Source organism: Emydura macquarii, unplaced genomic scaffold (genome assembly GCF_026122565.2).
Source record: "Emydura macquarii macquarii isolate MOO-44397 ecotype Brisbane River unplaced genomic scaffold, CSIRO-AGI_Emac_v2 contig_1390, whole genome shotgun sequence".
Classification (NCBI taxonomy): domain Eukaryota; kingdom Metazoa; phylum Chordata; order Testudines; family Chelidae; genus Emydura; species Emydura macquarii.
Window position 1 is genome coordinate 3,173,498 of NW_027131527.1, and position 17,763 is coordinate 3,191,260.

At 36.9% G+C, this 17,763-nt stretch overlaps 1 protein-coding gene across 7 annotated transcripts in view; it reads right to left on the reverse strand.

The window, feature by feature from the left end:
* Window positions 1-4,157: 4,157 nt before the first annotated feature.
* Window positions 4,158-17,763, reverse strand: part of SHLD2 (shieldin complex subunit 2) — a 68,677-nt gene continuing 55,071 nt past the window's right edge. For 5 of the 7 annotated variants that reach the window (XM_067552492.1, XM_067552489.1, XM_067552493.1 and 2 more), the window contains 4 exons: window positions 16,851-17,057; window positions 14,851-15,085; window positions 6,913-7,028; window positions 4,158-6,020 (listed from right to left, as the gene is read on the reverse strand). In XM_067552492.1, coding sequence (XP_067408593.1) covers window positions 5,848-6,020; window positions 6,913-7,028; window positions 14,851-15,085; window positions 16,851-17,057 — 731 coding nt within the window. In that variant the 3' untranslated portion in view covers window positions 4,158-5,847. Of the gene's footprint in view, window positions 6,021-6,912; window positions 7,029-7,817; window positions 7,929-14,850; window positions 15,086-16,850; window positions 17,058-17,763 lie in introns of all 7 variants that reach the window. The other 2 variants (XR_010920632.1, XM_067552495.1) reach the window with 2 other exon arrangements.

Here is a 17,763-nt window from a genome sequence, read left to right on the forward strand (position 1 = left end):
TTAATCCAGATCCTAAAAGTGGACAGAAAAGAGGAAACAGAAGCCAAGGATTAAGTTTGTATATGATGCAACATCTTTTCACAGTATTTCCTTCACTAACTCCCTAAATGAGATTTGCTTATTCAACAGTTGTTCTGCTTGTTAGCATGCAGCGATCTGTACTTCCCTTTGTGTGATTCTCTAGCAATGTTAACACATCTCCACAATGCAAATTACATTTGTCATAGGGGGAGATGGCCTTTTAAGGGGTTTGGGGCTTACTCTCATCCATACCAGGTCTAAACTGCCTTTCCAGGTGATGAATTTTTAAGCTAGCCATTAGGTGTTTGCTTGGAGGTCACCTAGTCCTCAGATAAGAGGTGATGCTTCTTATAAGAAGAGCTTTCTCAATCAATGTACAAGAGACCTGCAATAAGCAGGAAGACTCCTGCGGTAGATGCAGGACTAGGAAGGCCTGGGATGGGTCTTTCCACACCAGCCAGAGGGAAAGACCTGGCTGGAGCTTCTTGCTTTGTGGGACAGGGAGAAAAGTCTTAAGAGGAAGTCTTAGATAGCAGGACCTGGGTTTTGGGGCAGGAACCACTAGCAGGGGACTTTAAGAATCATAGTGCTGAGGAAAGGTTGGTTTTGATTCAAATTTACATTGAACTGTTAATTTGTGTTAATTAACCCAGAACACAAAAAGGGATTTGACAATTGAGAGCCTAGGTGCAGTAACTGGGAAGTGTAAGAGGAAGAAACTGAGGCAGTGACGGGGCTCAAAGCCAGATTGGGGAAGACCCTCTGCAGCATTCACCTTGCAATGTTTTGAAGCATTGCCAAGAAGCATAGATTTTGATGGAAAGGACAGTCAGAGTTTTTGGAGTAAGAGATGTGTACCTATGAGTGCTCCATATGCCAGAGCTAAAACACACAGTAATTTCTCAGCAATTGTTTGTTTTGTAACAGTGAGTTATGGTGATTGTGTATGCAAATCTTAGACTAGTGCTATTTCACTTTTCTCCGGTGACCAATTGCTGTGAATGATATTATATTCTCATCTCAGTGCAAAAGGAAAAGACCTTGAAATTTGCTAATGTCTTAGTAGATACATATTCAGGGTTAATGAACAGAAGAGAGAGACAGAAACATATTTCAAATTTTATACAGCAAAAGGAAACAACAGCAAAACAAGTCTGAAAAGAACTCCATGTAAGGCTTTGCAGATAGACTGGTCCCATGGTCCCTGCGTAGTCTGAAGCTTCTTGTTCTACAACGACTGCCGGATTCTGATTTCAAAACTCTGTAAATGTGGATTAACTCCAATGCCTTAAGCATCACTCTTGAGTGTCACTTACCTTACAGAGACTGTGGATCTTAGAGATGGAGTAGGCGTGGATTCCACTGTAGGGGCAAACGAACCTCATGAGTGCAAGGCTGGAGGTTTCTTTAATAGTAGTGTCTCTGTCAGAGCTGCACATGCACTTTCTGCCTCCTCCATATGAAGGCACAAAACATAGGATATCCACAATCCTCCCTCAGTTTCCTTGCAATTCAAAGTCCATGTTGCTGAGGACTCCAAAAACGGGGACGGAAGATGGGTCACGAGATCAACATTGACTACAGCATCTTGAAGAACCACACTAATCATTCATTCTTCTTCGAGTACATGTCAGCGTGGAGCCCACTGTAGGTGACTAGCAAACTGCATCCTCCTTGGATGGGGGCCATGAGGCATTTCAGCAACATCAGTCGAACAATGACTGAAGTACTGCACTGTCTAATTTGGCATCTGACCAGGCTGCTGTGTCAAGTGCATAATGTTTAACAAAGGTCAGTGGGTTGCTTCATATAGTTGCCCTGCAGATCTCAGACACTGGCAGGTTTCTGAAGCAGGAAAGAATACTGCTTGTGTCCTTGTTGAGTGTGCCTTGACATTCAGAGGGAGAAGCTCACCAGCCATTTGACAGCAGGTAGAAATACACCGTGTGATCCACTGAGAGAGTCACTGCGATGAGAAACTTTGGCCTCTCGATGCACTGGATGTGGCCACAAGGAGGTGGGGAGACCGCCTAAAAGGCTTGGTCCTATTGAGGTAATAGGGTCAAACTCTGGAGATGTCCAAAGTATGCAGTTTCTTCTCTTCTGATGTCAAGCATGGCTTCAGGAAAAAGTCTGGTAAAGTAACTGATTGGTTTAAGTGGAATTCTGAGACCACCTTAGGAATGAACGTGGAGTGTGGTTTCACCACCAGTTTGTCCCTATGGAAGGATGTGTAAGGCAGTCCTGTCATAAAGGCTTGGAGTTCAAACTGAATCTCCATGCTGAGGTAATGGCCATGAAAAACAGCATTTTGATGGTAAGGTGGTGTATTGCACACTCCGACAGTGGAGAAAAGGGAGGCACCTTAAGCTTCAGGATGACAATGTTCAGGCCCCACATGGGAGTTGGGAAGGCAGTCTGAAGGAGGCTCTTGAGGAATTTTGGTACCATAGAGGCATGAGAATACTGAGTTTGATTGTACCAGAGTGTAACATGCAGATATCACAGCAAAGTGAACCATGAGACAGTTAAACGCTAAACCTTTGTGTTTCAGGAGTAGGATGCACTCCAGGATCTTCAGTATCAGAGCCTCCATTGGGTCAACATTATTCTGAGTTGCCTATATGAAGACTCTCTTCCATTTTGAGATGTTATCTTCCTGGTGGAAGTACTCCTGATTTGTATAATCCCCTGAATTTCTAGGGATCAGTTTTTGTCAGTAGTGCTCAACCAGCCAACATTTAAGCCGTCAAATGCAACAGCTGTGGTTCTAGGTGCGGTATCTGATCTTGATTCTGAGATATTATGTCTGGACAAGGCAGGAAATGAGTGGGAGGCCACCAAGACATAATAACAGTCACAAGCCTAAACTGTCTTGGCCAGGATGGGATTATCATGATGACTGAGGCCTTGTCCTGTCTGATCTTGGATATTATCCTGGGGATCTAGGGACTTGGGGGGAAAGGAGCCTTGAGATTATTGAAGGAAAAAGGTGTCTTTTAGGGAGCCCAGGTTCACTCCTCCTCTCGAATACAAGTGCAAACACTTGGTGTTGACCTCTGTAACAGCCAAGAAGAAGCTGTCTGAAAGACTCCAAGCACAATGAATAAGTTCAGGACTGGCATGTGACCACTTCTCACCACTGCCGGTAGGGCCAAAATCCCTAAGGATGTTCATTTGGAGATCAAAATCAGCCTGAAATATTATTAATAGCTGTGAATGACACTATTCAGGCAAATTTAAATATGAGGTCCTTACTGTGAGTCTTACAATCTAAAATTAGAGGAGAAAATATAATGAGAGGACACTGTGGACTCAACTGTGAATCCATAGTGAGGGTTTTATGAGTTTCCATGGTCAGCCTGGCTTTGACCCTTCTCTGACTTCTGGGCAGGGAAAAAAGAAAAGAAAGCCTGAGGTATTTCATTCTTACTATTTGACCGGAGGGTAACTGATGGGAAAGTTTGTGGCTAACTGGAAAACCATATTTGAGTTGAGTTGAGTTTGCAGAAAATAGCTTGGTCTAAAAACTTCAAATTTGCTTTTTATATTATTCCTTGAATAATGTTGCCTTACATGATACAAAATCTTTTTGGACACAAAAAGACTCTGCCTAACCCATACCCAGTTATATTGGTGGAAAGATGCTTTATACCAGTATACTTATTCCCATATGGGAAGAATAATAAGCTATATCCAGTATGAGTCACCTTTATACTGACAAAACTATGTCCACTAAGTGTTGTACTGATGTAGCTATCTTAGTAAGAAATCAGCCCCTAACGGAAATAGTTATACTGGTACAAATAGTGTGTGTAGATCAAGTCTAAGAATAATGAAGTTATAATACAACCATGTATATCTCATTCCAGTCTACATGTGAGACCTTTAGAGAATAAGAACATAAAATATCTCCCCCAACACTTAACATATACCATCCTGTGTTTTCTTAACTAATGATCTTCATTTAAATGCTAATTTGTTCTTCGTCAGTGGCACATGGCGACAAGTTCTGAACTGCCATGGAAAACTAACCCAAAACAAGATATGAGAAGCATGTACTGACAATACAAACCAGCAGATGTGATGTGCTCTCCCAAGAAACATGGCTTATGTTGCTTTATGTATCAGCTTAAGTTCAGCAGAAGGCTCTTAATTTTCTTTTGTTAAATGTTACAGTTTTAGGTTAACAATCTTTTTCCCCTTATTTTGTTAAAACAATATTACTTTCCAAGAAATACATACATGCTTTTGCTCTTGCCACTCTCAAGCATGTCCAGGAAGTAAGATAAAATTTCCAGTAAACTGGTACATATATATAGGTACGTGTCAAGGAATTTATTTGATTTCTGGTAATAGATGTTGAATTAGCAGTTCAACTAACTACGGCAAGCAGGTCTGTAAGCAGCAGATGAAGGGTCTTCAGAAAATGAATTATTAGAATTTCAATCTACCTTTGTATCATAAGATGCTTTACAGGTAAACTTTTCAAACTCAATATGAACAGGATAACACAAGGAGATAAGAACCTTGATATAAAGGGGAGATGGCTACAGATAGCAAAAGAAAGATGGAAAAGGTCTATACGTGGGTAAGATTGGAAAATGTCAGCAGCACTTCTTGCTCTCATAGTGGTTTACAAACATTAACTTATCTGACATTCCTGAGAGGTATTAACCCCATTTTAGAGTTGGAGGTACAAATAAGGTGGGAGGTTAAATGACTGGTCCAAGAAAACAGAAATAGTAAATGACAAAGCCAGGATTAGAACTCAGAAGTTGCTCATAACCAATCCTATTTCTCTTAAATACAAAACACGAACAAATTGCAGAGAACTGTCAAAACACACACTGGCCCTATCAGTCCCTCCAGCAGTGAAACTACAGACCAGATGGAAGGCAACTAACATTCTTAATATTCGCTACTCATTGGATTTAGGCCCAGTCTGTGTGCCAAGGTGCACCAATTTAACTGAAAATGTATTTTTAAATTCATTTAGTTAAATTGGTGCAAATCCCTGCATAGATACTGTTAATGTGATAGAAATCTGGCTTATATTGATTTGGCTTCAATCAATTTGTTGTCAATTTAAGTTAAATCAACATATACGATGGTTAAATCAATGTAAGAGGATCCACACAGCAGTTTGCACCAGTTTAACTGAACTGATATTAAAAACCTGTTTTAGTTAAACCAGTGTGGCTTGTGTGTAAAGACCAGTCCCTAGCTATACAATTTGTGTGGTGGGCTCAGAAATTACATTCTTGGGTGAAAAAGTGTTCTGGTGGCAGGGAGGCAAGATTATACTGCTGGGAGAAAATGAAAAAGATTCAGCTGTCCTTAGGAAAGAGGAGTGGAACCAGAGCAAGGACATAAGAAATAACCAAATCAGAGAATCTTACAAATAAGATCATACTACTGAATAATGGCTTCCCTCTCCTCTGCCAATGTTTATAAGACTTCACTGTCCAACGCCAGAGGACTTTTTTGGAGGGGCTGAGTAAAGTAGAAGAAGAGGAGGAAACATTGGGGAAATCCTTTTTTAAATAAAGATAAATGCAAAACCTTTAAGTACAGTATATAAAATTACTATACGACAATTCATAAAATACTGCATGAAGCAGTATATACAATGGGTGGATTTTTCATTTTTAGTCTTTTAGTTTTTGGTACAAATTAAAGATTAAAACCTTTTTCACTTTTTTTTTTTTTTTTTTTTTTTTTAAACAAACTTGCTTCCATGAGATAATTAATTTTTCTCCTCTTTTTTTGCAATCTGTTTGTTCACATGATCTCTGTTAATCAGTCACTGTGGAGGTCAGGGCTTCAGAGATCAGGATGAAAATCCAGCAGAAAAAAATCCTGTTGCAAAGGATAGCTGTTTTCATCCAGCACAAAATGGCTCCTAATGTCCAACAGATAGGATGCTTCAGTGTCTGCTATCAGTGAGTGACACAGGTCTGCCACGATCATGCCGTAGGTAGTATCTGAGGGAGGCACTGTAAAAGATAGGGAATCAAACAGTAATGCTTCATTGTTATCACGCTAACATCTACACCTAAATTTTCCCCTACAATCAAAGAGCTACCATTGTAGAGTCACATCCTCAGATTAGATCTCCTCTCTGGAAGGGATAAATTATAGGAAATGCAGCTCAGCATTTGAATGAATAACAAAGCTGAATAATTAACACTTACAATAATTATACTTTTTTAGTAATTAAAAAAATAGAACTTTCCTCAGAAGAGTTTTGAACACCTTCTGATTTGCTGAGCCCTTCATTCATAAACTAAACTACAATCCCTGTGACTGACCCTACAGCAGTTCCAAAGCAGGAGGTCTAGTTTGAGGATATGACAGCAACACGAGAATTCTCAGCAAGATACAACATCATTTGCAGTCATATACATTCTAAAACCATGGCACTTATTTCTAAAAATTGAAATGAAAATCCATTATATATGTGGACACAAACACATACTCCTAGGTAGTAACTGTATTGAGTTATGTAATGTTATAAATAATCATTTCAGAAACCTCCTGTAACCTGGGAAGTTCAGAATTTAGCTGTCTCACATTTGTCTTTTGTGACAACTACAACATTCTCCTTCAGGATTCTGAACAAGTGATCGATATTTATAAACTTAACTACAGATTAATAGTATTTGGGAATTAGGTATAAATATCAGACAAATCCACAGTGGAATATGTAACATATGCAATTCTTTTAAAGCTAAATGTTATATAAAATATCGAAAACATCATACCAAACTGGATCAATATCCTTCTCATCTAGCATCCTCTCTGGTGCGTGGGCAGTAACTCTAACTTTGTTTTAGTTTAGTGTTTCTGGTTGATGGTTCTTCTAATAAATTATGTCTGATACAGTACCTATGAATCTGTTCAGCCAGTCTGCAGGAATATTTAGGAAGATTTTCTCCATCAACTCTGACACCACTTGAATACAAATCTCACATCCCGTATTTTTTGCAGTCATCAGGGCTGGTCTAAATCAGAAAACAGATTCTCATAAAATGCTTGAATTTGAAATCAGAGACGACCCATGCCTGCTGATTGTAGGGGTACAGAGTGAGAACAGCCAGCTTCAGCAGTGTTACTGAACATGCTCAGTATGCAGCAGCAAATCTGGGGGGGGGGGCACGTGACCTCACATGCCCCCATACACATCACCTCTGTTTGAAATAGTTTTATTTTTGCAGCAGAAGCAAAATTTATGGTCAAGGTAATTAAATATAATATTGCCTTTATTTACCTAATATTATTGATCTGGTTAATCTCTTTTATGCTCTCAATTTCTGTCAACCTGCAGATCAGGAATCTGCACCTGATAGTCTAATTCAGATTCTCTAATGACTGCCATAGAACTATCAACCAAACTGTGATTTTGGAAAATAGGGATAGATTTATGCTTTTCATAATCTGTGCTTTAGTTTGAAACAAAATAAAAATTGCACCATATAACACTTTTAGGGCCAGATCCTCAGATGAAGTCTTAGAGCTAGGCTGATTTACACCAGGCTGAGCATCTGACACATTCTTCAAGCTCAAAACCTTAGTCCTGAGATTAAGATTCCTTAAGAAGATGCCAGGAGAACGGATAGTTCTGTGATTCAGTGGGAAATGACTATGTCCCTTCATCACTCAAAGAATGCACTACAGCCATTGGTATTTTAATTTTCAGATTAGATTCATGTATTAACATGCGTTATTCACTCTGGGCCAAAGTCTGCCATCTTTAGTAGGCACAACTGCCATTAAGTCAAGGAAATTTTTACCTTAGTAATGATAACATCTGGTCTGACCTCCACATACAGAAAGGGCACTTGTTTCCAAAGGAAGTTGGCAGAGATATAGTCTTAGAGAACAGTTTTCTTTAACTAAGTTTTCTGGAGGTTTAAAAAAAGGTGTAGGTATTTTAGTAGAGGGTGAAATGCTAAATTCTCTAATGCCAAGAATGAGCAGATCAAAGGTGTGTGTGTGTGTGTGTGTGTGAGTGTGTGTGTGTGTGAGTGTGAGAGAGAGAGAGAGAGAGAGAGCATAAGTGTACCCACCATTCTTGCCACATAATTTACAATTAAATTATAGCAAAAATAAATATACTCAAGTATCTAAAGCTATGGCATTTAAGGACTCAAGGACATTCCCTGCTTTTAACTCCAGACCCTTGGCCAGTGGTGCAGCCTAATCAGCGTACTCTCTGTATGCAAGCAATTAAGGCTCACAGAACCTGTTGGCAGCTTAGCAGTCGTTTCAGACCACCTGCTGAAATTTCTAATCAACTAAGAATAAATTGCAATATCAAAGAGAAAGAGTTATATGTCTCTATTTCAGAAATACATAAAAATCAATAAATAATGAAAATAGAACACTAATTTCTAATTTATACTTTTTATCAGTTTTTGATGATATTCTTGGAGCTAAAGAAAATTTAAAAATCTTGAAATATTATTTTTCTATTAACTTTCACAAACTAAATTATTTAAAGTAAATAACAGAATGTGAGCCACAGAAAACCTTATCAGATCTAAAAAACCAGAAAATAACAATCCCATATTTAGAGACTGATCCTCCCAATCAAACATATGACATACATTTTTCCACTTATCTAATATGTTTTAATTGCTCACATTTTGGATCTTTGTCCCATATCATGTCTCCTATTATGGTGATCACATCCTATTTGTGGTGTGTTTAGATGTTAGCACTATTTATATAATAATTGAGCAGGTAACATGATGAGAAAATGCAACAAACTGCATTAACTTTTATTGAGTATCGTTCAACATTTCTGTAGCAGATAAATGAATTGATTATGGCAATGTCATCTTCCTTATGGGTAAATTCTTTGACACATCATCTGCTATCCTAAACACTAAAATCATATCCATATTTCTTTGGATCAGATCTCATGATCTAAACATGGACAGTCCTAGTAAATAATTAAGATGGAGACCTCTAAGAAGTTATTAACAAGGAGTTGCATAAAGTAGTGCTGGTGATATTAGCCTTGTGCTGCTGGATCTAGAGAACACTTAGTTCTGCCACGAATGCAGGGGACTGGACTAGAAGACCTCTCGAGGTCCCTTCTAGTCCCATGATTCTATGATCTGTTGGATTACATAGATAAAAATAATCAAGGCCCTGACTACATATCATTAAAGATCTGATGGTACTTTTCATGAGAAAGTTAATAACCATAGTGTCCTGCCTAAATTCTAATTTGGATAATTCTATTCAGCTTACTTAAAATTCTCCCAGTAGTTTTAACTGGATGCTATATACTCGATTTCCTGAGCTGTAGTGAAGAATTGTTGTTGAACAGATGCAATGTTTTAATTCAGAAGAGGTGGCTGCATTTCAAAGTAGACAGTTTAGATCTCACTTTGTGATCCTTGGAGTGAAAGATACCAAATATAAATGCAGGTAATTATTAGTGGGTTCCAGAAATGCCACCCCCACAACCTGACTGCAATATAATTAACTTAGATATATTGCCTGGTGCTTCAGAAGGGGGATTTTTTTTTAAATGAGGAAGCTAGTTAAAATTGCCTGAATGGAAGAGTTAAGAAATCGTTCATATAATCAGCTAAAAGAAGGAAACATAGACTTTGTTAGGTAAAATGGAGATTAAGAAGAAATGTGAATAAATGCCTAGAGATATAAAGATAAACATCAAATATAAGCAGCCAGGATCTGTGGGGCCAATGAAATATGAGAGTATAAAGTGGTAAATCAAAGAAAGGGGTTCAGAAGACTGCAGAGAACCTAGCTGATTTCTTTCTAAATCACAAAAGATGAGAAAAACTTAGTCGGAGGATACTTTTTAAAGGTAATGAAAGTAAAGCACTGTCCAAAGTAAAAGTATCAAAAAAGAAGTGATTCTATTCTGCATCAGATTTAATCTAGGATTTTTAGTCTTTTATGAAATTTTGGGCATTCAACCAAAAATATGGAAATAAGGAATTGTCCACTGTATGTCCAAATAAATTCAAATTAATGTCCTGGAGAAACTGCTTAACTGCAAAAAAAAACCAAACAAACCAAAAAAAACCCTTCACATCAGAGATAAGGCAGAAATTATTTCATTTTAGACCTCTGAAATGCAAAATATGGTCTTTTGCGTGATATCTTTCTTACAAATTGTATCCTTAACATTTTGCAGGGGGTCAATCTTTCTGCCTCATTCTTTTGGGAATCTCACAGCAATTTAGGAAGATTTCTTTTTATACAGCCTCTGGACAAAAAACTTAAAATTATTGCAATCCACAGGCCAAAACAAATTGCAGAAAAAGCCTGTAGTGGATGAAATGGGGCATTTGGAAAAGATTTACATTTGCTTGGTTCTGCTTATTCTGGCATGCTGTCTCAGGTTCTTAATTCAGGCTGTGTTCCCAATGTCATCTAACTTCACTCAAAGGGGCTTACATGGTTTAATGAAAATCAACATCCTGTTGTAACATCTAGTAGTAATTTTTTCAGATATCTGTCACTCTTGGTTCAACATTCTGGTCGATACCTTACACAATGGCTATGTCTACACTATGAGCGTGATTCCCCTGCTCACATACACATACTTCAGAGAGTTCAATGAGAGCTTGCATGAGTATAAATAGCAATGTAGTCACAGTAGTATGGGTAACAGCAGTATAGGCCGCACTTAGCCACACCAAGTTCATACTACTAGTTTCCGGTGATTATGTACTCAGTATGACTAGCTCAATGAGAACAAGAGAAAGTATGTGTACATGAGCAGGGGAATCACATTCCTAGCTTATAGTGTAGATATAGCCTATGTCAGTTTTACTTATAGTTAACAAAGAAAATGCTGATCTGTAATTAATCTCTTATGCACACGAACTATATTTTCTAACATGGCTACTTTAAACCACTGCAAACCAGATATCCAGCTAGAATTTGGTGAACCTGGAGAGAATATACATAACCACCTCTGTCAAGTCGAACATGTTATTTAAAAATACCTTTAAAATTCACTAATGACACAGATAGGCAAGTACTGAGAAACTGAGTATTTTCATCCCATGTTACCAAAATATTCTCTAATCCTTAAATGCTGCCAGAAATCCAGCTCTCCCCAGCAATATATAACATTTGCTGCACCAAAACAGTCTGATGCTGTATGTACTCCTTTAAAGGAGTCATGAGGACTAAAGCATATATCCCTCTTGAACTAAAACAGGCATTATTGGGTGTAATTCCCTGTGCACTCTGGGAATCTGTTTGCTCATTATTATTGGCACTGCTGTGTTCCTTCTTTTTACTACCAAAGTGCTGTTAGCTGTAGGTAAAGAAAATACAGTTGTGTGTCACCTGAAGGAAACACTATTACAACAACATTCTGGATAAAGAAGGCAGTAAGTTCGAAAGGATAGACACCTGGGATAAAAACATGGAAAGGGGAAGATAAGGGAGCTTTGTGTCCTCTGAATCCAACAGAGTTATGATAGTATGAAAAGTTAACAATTCTTTCTAATCTCCTTTAGTTGACAATACTTTTTCTGGGCCATTGTAACCATGGCCCAGAAGGAATGTGATTTATTTTTATTATTTATGTATTTTAATTTTTAAATACAACTCTAGGCACCCATTGAGTGTTCTGGGCACCTAGTCCATAAATTAAAAATCTATCCATAAACAATATATATATAAACACAGCTATGTCCACCTCAGCCCATGCCATCAACAGCCTCAGAGAATACAGGGAAAATATGAGCTTTGTAGCACGCCTGGAAGGTTAACAAACAAGAGTTCACGCAGATCATGGTTGCGTTTCATAAAGAAAGATTAAACATTTAAATGGAAAAACAAAATCTGAGGCATTCAAAACATTTTATAATCCCAGAGATAACGATATATTTGTCAAGCTAAGTGTTTTAATATCTTATCAGCTGTAATTTTTTGTGCTGTTACTGAATCAAAATAAGATCCTATTTCAAGTTGGACATTTCCCATTGCTTTGAGAGAGACACAAAATATTGAGATATTACATTTATTCCTAATTGTACCCTAAAAATAAGTGAACGTGTTTAAGATTATGAATCTGAATTAGTTAAAAAGACACCTGTTTAAAAGTCACAGATGATCCATATTAGAACTATTCATGTTACAAAGTACAAACAACATGCAGATTATAAAAATTTGGCTCCTATAAAACATGCAAAGAGCAATTCTGTTTTTGGAATCACCAATCATGCTGAATTTACAATACTCTCATGGAAACAGCTTTAAATAACCTTTAGTCATGGGGAACATGATTCAGTGGACTAAGGAGAAAGAAATGTAATTTCATCTCCATCATTAATATTCACTATTTTAAATGCAAACCAATTTTGACATTTCATGCTCTTACACAAATAGGAAAATAGTATGAGAACAACATGTTTTTCTTAACAAATTGTATCTCATTTAGATGGCATGTCTCTGTGGTAAAGCAGGGGAAAGAAACTTTTCTTGTTAATATGCACTAAGCAGCGTTACAACACACAATTTGGAATTGCTATTAAGAGATGCATGACATTTTACTAGAACACCAAAAACCAAAATGTCCATGTAAAAAGCATTAGATATTCACTATCCTTTATAAAAGTTGTGGTTTTAAGATCCACATTAGGGTTCAGACTCATACTCAGGAACTAGTACTATAATGCAACTCTAGGCCATTGTCTCACTATCTTTTATGCCAGGCTTTAGGTGAGATTAAACAGGTGTCCTTTAGGCTCATTTTGAAAAGAGAAAGTAAAATTTCCATGGCAGAGGCTCCTTATTTATTTTATTTATATTATGCATCTATCATATTTATTTCATGCTCTTACAACAAAGTTGAAAAACAAATATAAAAAAAATTTCCTCTGATAAAATGTCAACATTAAAAGAAATCTCTCCTTGCTGAACACGACAAAACCCTTTTCCTTTAATTCATGCTCAGAGGAAAAGACTGAGAAACCAGATAAGCTTTGCAGTGTGCCCAGAAGGTCATAATAATTGGCCTGGGCTACAGCAAAAGTGGGAAGCAAATTCCAGAGTTATGGGTCTCTACTAAAAATCCCCTGCTAGCAATTCTCAAGTATACAAATTGAAGTACAGTCTAGGGAACTGTAAAAGAAGCAATCTCCTCCCACGTGCTCTAGACCTATTCTAGTAATAGTCATTTGCATACTTTTTTTCTTCTGTATCTATGGTAGACTTGGCTTTATCATAAAGTGAGTTGACTGGCTGATCACCACTTCATATATATTTTAACTTATGCATCTGATAATTTATGTATTTTTATCAAAGGTTTGGATTAGTTTGGGTTCGGTATTCTTGTTATGTCTTTTCTTAAAGAATAATGCCAAATCCTTACCTATGTTGCATAAAGGAAAGAAAGTACAGAGGACCTCTTACTACTGCAGCACCCAAGCAGCAGGTGCTGTCCTACCATTCTCTTAAGTACTGGCATACCACAGCTCTCGGGGGTACAGTCTGCCAGTTTGGGAGTGGTTAGACTCTTTGGCCCCCTTTAGCCATATGCTATGGTGTACAGTGTCTGTTCCCCACTTGTGTAGCTCACAGTAGTAAAGGAAGGACTTACTTATGTTTGTTCACAATGTATTGCCCCTGACTAATTCTGGTTGTATGCTTTCTTTGGGGAAGGGGATCATGTTGTCATCTATGATTATTTAATACAGTCCTAAGCACACTGTCAGCGCTCAGAAAATAATAAATAATAATTACAATCTCTAATCACACAAAAACTAATCCCCTGGCATTTTTGAGTAGGAGATAATTCCACAGACCAGGCCAATATTATCTTATTCAATAAAAGTGAGCCCTATATTAATGGCTGTGTGAGCCATTACTTAGTAAAAAATGACTGCTTCATACGCTGGTACTCAATCACCACACTCTCTGTTCTATCTCATTATAAAGCAAGTTAGAATAAATTAAGGAAGAAAGAAGTTATATGTAAAACTAAATTATATGCTAGATTTTTATGCTTATTGCCTCAGAAGCCACCTGTACTACATGCCTGTTATGCTTAATCCATTTTTCAAACAAGTTAAGTTTCAAAAGGTAAATATAAGCTTGAAATGATCATTTCCTTAAATAAACACCAACCTCTATGTTTAATAATAATGATGTTGTTAAATCAAATGCTGAGGCTTAAGTTTGCTTTAGCCTATTATAAACCCAAGTGTTTGCTCAGCCTGTCTCATGCTGCCATCTGCTGTTAATTATGATATGCCTGCTCGCTCCTATGCAATCTGTTGGAAAAATGCAAGGGTTTTTGCCTTTTGTTCCCCTTTGTTTAAATTAGACGGTGTACCTATTTTAGGATGAAGTTCTGTTTTCACCCAATTTCAAAGCTAGGCAGAGACATGACATGGTCAAATGGATTTCTTGGATCCTTTCTCATGTGAGAGCTAGAAGAAGGATCCTCCTTGATCCCAGTCCATTTTTATAGTAATCCTAAACATCACTACTATCTCCTCATTAAATTAAATGGGAGTCAACGAATTATAATGAATTATTTAAAGATAGAATATAACCTTTATGTAATGATAGAAATAATATAATACATAAGGATACTTTGCATTCTGTAAAGTTTTCCATCCAAAGCACCAGAAAATGCTATTTCTTAAAGAGCATACAGATAGTATAGTAAGGAATAAAACATATTCCCATTCACAATGTTAACGTATGTGAAGCCAAATTTACATGAAATTTATTATGGTTATTCAACCTATTTTAAATCTCTCTCTCCAATACTAAATGTTGTTTTACTGGTTTTAGTTTTCTTATTTAATTTACCTGTAGAACTTTCTCACTTTGTTAAATGGTAAGCAACTAAGGCACTGCTTGTAGATCTTGTTCTCATCTGTCTGTAGTTCCAACCCACATTTTGCACAACCTGAATAGATGATCATAGGAAGAGAAGCCAAAATGCATTCTAATGAAGTGTCAGCATCGAAGATGAGTTGCCTGTACTGGGCAGCAGCAACAGTAAACTTCAATTCTAAGACATGGGCTTTTAGTTGAATGACTCCTATAAAAACAAAGGATTAGATAAAATTGTGCCATCTTAGCATTTTATAATATCATAGAAAGCAGTAACCAGAAGATATAGCTCAGCTGATTCAAAATTCAAAATAGTTAGCATAACAACAGCCTAAAATTTACTTTTATCTTTTTGAAACTGTAAATTTATTTTCTTTACAACAGATTTTCTCAATAATTAAATCATTATGATAAAGAAAAATAAATCTGAATGTCATGACCTACGTGCTTAGATATTACTGCGATAGATGCCAATATTGAAAAAAAAGAAAAACTTAGAGATCAGATAGGAAATACAACATAATAGCTCAGATGTTCTCTGATTATGACAGTAGAAGGGATTATCAAACATTTCTCATACATAGGGTGTCTTTGTAGGTAAACGTGGAAACATAAAACTTTCTATGGCAAGTACAAAAACAGACAAGGGGAAACAGGATGTTATGATACAACGAAAGTTTATGGCACCCAAGGACAGTTTGATGGACGGGTGAAGCAGCAGCAGAATTTGTTTGATTTTTGTTCCACCTGGAGTTCTAGCTCAGTGTCTATCACATGGACACAATGCCTGAGACTCAGTAGAGCCTGGGAGCATGAGCAGTGCAGCTGGAACAATCAGAAAATAAAAGGACAAATGTTAAACAAGTCCTACTGTCTATCTGTAAATGGTGATTTTCCACAGCTTACAACTCAATTAAACCTGGACAGATTTTCATGGGTACAGCAAAAGACGTTTCCTTCAACTTCAGGACTAAGTCCCTGCCAAATTTTAAGTTTGTGATCAAAACTCCTAAGATATTAGATTAGTTCAAAATGTGATTGCAAAATATATATTGGCAAAACTACCTATTTACCATTAATCAAATTCCCATAAATGGTTGTACTGTTAAAATTGATCACAGTTATAAACAATGGAAACAGCTGGTTATTGATATGGATAAAAGAACTACTGAACAGGTGCATTGTCCATTCTGTGCACTGAACCAGGGAAGGGTCCTGTGGAAAACATAGCATGTAGCAATATAATTAAAAGCTTTATCAATATGCACATATACAAGGTTGCAAGGAAACTATAATTCTTTCATTTCTCATCTTTTGAATATTTAATTTTGCATCCTCAACAATGTTCTTCCAGCACAGTTTTGTTGAATGGATATATACAGACATAGGTATCCATTCTATGCTCTGAAAGACAATGTCTTTTTTGTTCTGTTCCAAGAGGTTTTCATAGCTTTTAAAGTGAAAGAGGACCATAATGATAATCTAGTCCAATCTTCTGCATAACGAAGGCCACAAAACCCACCTAGTAGTTCCTGCACCTATCCCAGTAATTTTTGGTTGAACTAGTGCACATTTACGACAGATTTCAAATCTTGATTTAAAGACTTCACGTAATGGAGAATTTGTGACATTCCTTTGTAAGCTACTCCAATGGTTAATTATCCTCATACTTAAAAATGTTAGGGTGGAGAGTAAATAGCGATATGGATTAAGTGTGTCAAAGCTGCCTTTATTCTGCTCCCCTCCAGAGGTCATCTCTGCGCCTTCCAAATGAAGGCTGCATTCACGCTTTGGCTGGGACACTGAGCAACTGCTTCCAAGACACACAATTTCAGGCCTACAGCCAGCTGCGTGTGTCTGATTTTTCTGAAAACTCCCTTTACTGTCATAAATATAGTCAGCTGTCCTGCTTAGCAATGTGCATCTCTCAGTTAAATAGGTAGTCAGCATGGAGTTATGGATTATAATCTCACCTGAACATTTCCCCTCCAAGTATGTTGACAGATTTGTCACTGTCATAACGGACTTTTCACTTTTTTTAAACTTCTCTTTAAATTCAACTGCCCTTTTATCATCATCAAACAGACACTCACAGGATGACCACGGAGTTGTGTGCAGTTCAAGGTCACCTGAAACAGAACTACATCGGGCAAGTAGATATTTAAATTCCCATATGTGATCTGAAAAATAAGCAACGAACAAATAAAGACCCAAGAAATTGAGTTAACTTCCATTCTACTGTTAATATCTGTAGAAAGTTGTAATAACATATGAGATTCCATAATAAAATAGTATCATGTGCTCAGTGCTGTTAACTATCACAATTTTATCATGTCTCATGATAGCTGGCATTTTTCTTAAAAACCCAGTTATTGGGGTCAATTGATTGCATGAGACTCTCAGGTTGCATTAAAAAATGTAAGCTTTTTAGTCTTCATGGTTACACAGAAAAACTTGAAAACATGATCCAAGCGTACCCAAAAAGCAAACTCCCAATTTATTCTTTTACAAAATCTCATGTTTTTTAAGGTAATCTAATAATTGGGGGAAGAGACTGGTGGCTGATGAATATTGAATGCTTGTGTTTGGCAATGCTGTGTGCTCTCTGACACAGGACAGTCACCAGACTATAAAACATTCTTGATTAATGCAGTGAAATAATACTGTAATAATTTCTTGCAAAATTTCTTTTTTTAAAACACCTTGTATTAGGAATATTACTATTCCTTAGGACTTACCTATAAAATAACTGAACATGTATTTTATATTTGTTTGTTATAAAAGACTCCTACCTGTCTTTGGATAATGTGCTAAATGTTGAAAGGTTTAGTTAGGAGAAAGATGACTTAAAAATACTAAGTTAAATTCTCCTCTCCAGTCCACAAA